The sequence below is a fragment of the Galeopterus variegatus genome, unplaced genomic scaffold (assembly GCF_000696425.1).
Source record: "Galeopterus variegatus unplaced genomic scaffold, G_variegatus-3.0.2 Scaffold48328, whole genome shotgun sequence".
Classification (NCBI taxonomy): Eukaryota; Metazoa; Chordata; class Mammalia; order Dermoptera; family Cynocephalidae; genus Galeopterus; species Galeopterus variegatus.
The window spans coordinates 1,149-4,053 of record NW_007774439.1 but is presented as its reverse complement, the minus strand read 5'-3'; the positions used below and the strand labels follow the sequence as shown (position 1 = coordinate 4,053).

At 41.7% G+C, this 2,905-nt stretch overlaps 1 gene segment (V, D, J or C); it reads right to left on the bottom strand.

The window, feature by feature from the left end:
* Nucleotides 1–289: 289 nt before the first annotated feature.
* On the bottom strand, nucleotides 290–807 carry LOC103584264. The segment is given in 2 exon segments: nucleotides 290–672; nucleotides 762–807. Coding segments are annotated over 2 exon segments (429 nt in total).
* Between the last annotated feature and the right edge of the window lie 2,098 nt (nucleotides 808–2,905).

Below are 2,905 nucleotides of genomic sequence, written 5' to 3'. Positions count from 1 at the left end.
ATCAAATGGTTAAAATGGTGAAAATAATGTCATGAAAATTGTAGCATCTTACAAAAAAAAAGCACATTAAACTTAATTTTTGTTTTACATTGATCATTTTAAGGTAAGAGAAACCACATTTTAAGGGAACACATAAAGCAAATAAAGGAAAAGATAAACAAAAACAAAAACAAGAGTTCCTGAGTATGACTTTTGCTGAAAAGAGACAGGAAACACCAAGGACTGAAAGGAAACCCAGGGTGTCCTGTGCACCTGCTCCTCAGTAGAAATTCTCTATGTAGTTCTGGGTTCACTCAACCACCAAGTCCCCTCCTGTCTTCCTGTGAAGAGGTTTGTTTCTGGGCTCATGGCGACTTCCCCTCACTGTGTCTCTCGCACAGTAATAAACAGCCGTGTCCTCGACTATCACGCTGCTCAATGTTAAATAAGCTTGGCTCTTGGAGGTGTCCCTGGTGATGCTGACTCGTGATTTAAGATCTGTATTATAATTTGTGCCTCCACCACTCCATATTGCACCGACCCACTCCAGCCCCTTTCCTGGACGCTGGCGGATCCAGTGCATATCATAGCTGGTTAAAGAGAATCCAGATACAGAGCAGGTGAGAGACAGGGTCTGTGTGGGTTTCACCAGGCCAGGACCTGACTCCTGCAGCTGCACCTGGGACAGAACACCTGGGGACAAGAAGTATCACAGTCAGTCAAACAGGCATGAAGCCACCACATTCCCAGGTTCCATTTCCTGAGATCCCCGGAATACTCACAGCAGGGAGCGGCCACCAGGCAGAGGAGCAGCCCCAGGACATCCATGCTCTGATGAAGGGCTCCTGGTGGAAGGAGACTGGCGCTGCTCAGCCCAGGGCTGGCCTTTCAGCCTGACACTGGGGTCTGCTTTGCATGAGGAGGTGCCTGAGGATATAAGTGTGGGAGCAGAGGGGACGGTCTCTGTCCTTGTCTGGGCAGAGCGTTTTACCTTGTGCTGCTGAGAGGAACTGAGGAGACAGAACCTCAGAGACTCTTCTGTGCATCACTGCCTGGTCTTCCTGTTTCCAGACAAATTTGTAGAGAAGTGGGGATGGTAGGTGGACGGTTTGACAGCACAAAACATGAAGAAACATTTGAATTAAAGAGATTCTAGGTTCAAGGAGAAGTCCATGACTCTTTGATCCTCATGTGCTCCATTGACGGTGTCTGTTGTTTGATGCTGTCTCTCAGCTGGTGGCCTCAATCTCTCTGCACACAAACCTGTTATGTGTGACTTCAAGTGAAACTGTTGGGATTTTGTGGACTCTTTTAGTTGATTCCTTCTAGAAGAGATAGAGTTTCCTATGAGACTCAGATGTGAGTGTGTGTGTGTGTGTGTGTGTGTAAGCATATACATACCCATGTATATATATATGCATGTATTTATTAAGAGAGAAAGAAAGTCCCATACTCCTTCCTGTTCCTGAGAGACAAGTCACTATGGCAAGTGCATAGACAAGATGTACCCCCACCCAGTATATGACAAAGTCATGTGGGCCTAGAACTCTTACTGTGGAAATTTCCAGAAATCTCAATCTTCCTCAATCCCATTTAGAAATCCTCTGTTCACACTCCTGCCCCGACACTTCCAACGTCAGCCTTGACTGTCACATCAGACTCAGTCTTGAGGTTCATGATTTCGTCACTTGCTTCAGGTCACAGGTGACTCCTCGGTGGTGTTTTCTCAAGTGCAGCTCATCCTGCAACTGCAGACCTGTGAGATGGACACTCTGTGCCCTGCCTCCCCTTTACCCAATGTACTGTGATGAGTCACTTCCAGGATGACCACTGTAGACCATCCCGTTCAAAGACTAGTAACAGGCACCTGGAAGTCACTGGATCACAGCAACTCTGAACGTTAGTTGGGCACGACGTACCACTGTCTGGTGCTGGTCCATTTCTTATTTCTGGGAATGACACTGCATGACTCACAGATTCATTATTTAGGATTCTAGTCCAACCCTATCAGGAACATTTCCTTTCTCAATTTGAAATTGGCATTTTCAGTTGATTACTTCTATTAAGCTTTTTTATTTAAAATAAGCTGTGAGCAGTTACAGTTTGTGTAATTGTATTAAAGCATATGTAAAAAATGTTCCGGATTTGTTCTGAACACTCTAGTTCTGTAACTTATTTTGAAGCATGACTAAGTAGAGACATCGCTGGGATACATGGACGGTTAAAACAAGCAAGTTGCTGCATGAGACAAACCACGTCATAGAGTGAAGTGGAAACAGCACGATCATCTCAGCAAACGCAGAAAGAGCATTTGTTACAATTCAAGATATTTTTTATAATAAAAAATTTCAACACTTTATTTATAGAAAAAATATACCTCATTACTTTAAAGGTAACACACAACAATTCCCTAGTTAACCACATGCTTGACAGCGACAGTGAAAAGCTTTATACACATGATGAGGAACAAGACATAACCCCCCTCTCCACTACTCTTCAACATAGAACAGGAAGCACCAGCCAGATCAGTAAGTTAATAATAAGAAATAAATAAGGTCTACATTGGAAAAAAACAATAAAAACTGTTTCTGTTTGGTGATAACATCATCTCATATATAAAAAAGACTAAAGTTCACACCCCACCTAATAACTGTGAGAACTAATAAACTAGAAATGGTGCACGATACAAAATCAACACAAGGAAATCAATACCATTTATTGCAGTATAGAAATGGTATTGATTTCGAAAGCTATCTATAAAACAAATCAATAAAACAAATTCATTTTCTATAGCATCAGAAAAAAGAATTAAAATCTAGGGAAAAATTAAGCAAATAGGTGAAAAATTTGTATACTTAAAATTCTAAAACATTAATGAAAAAATAATGAAATGACATAATAAAGGAAAGAAGAACTTGTGTTCACA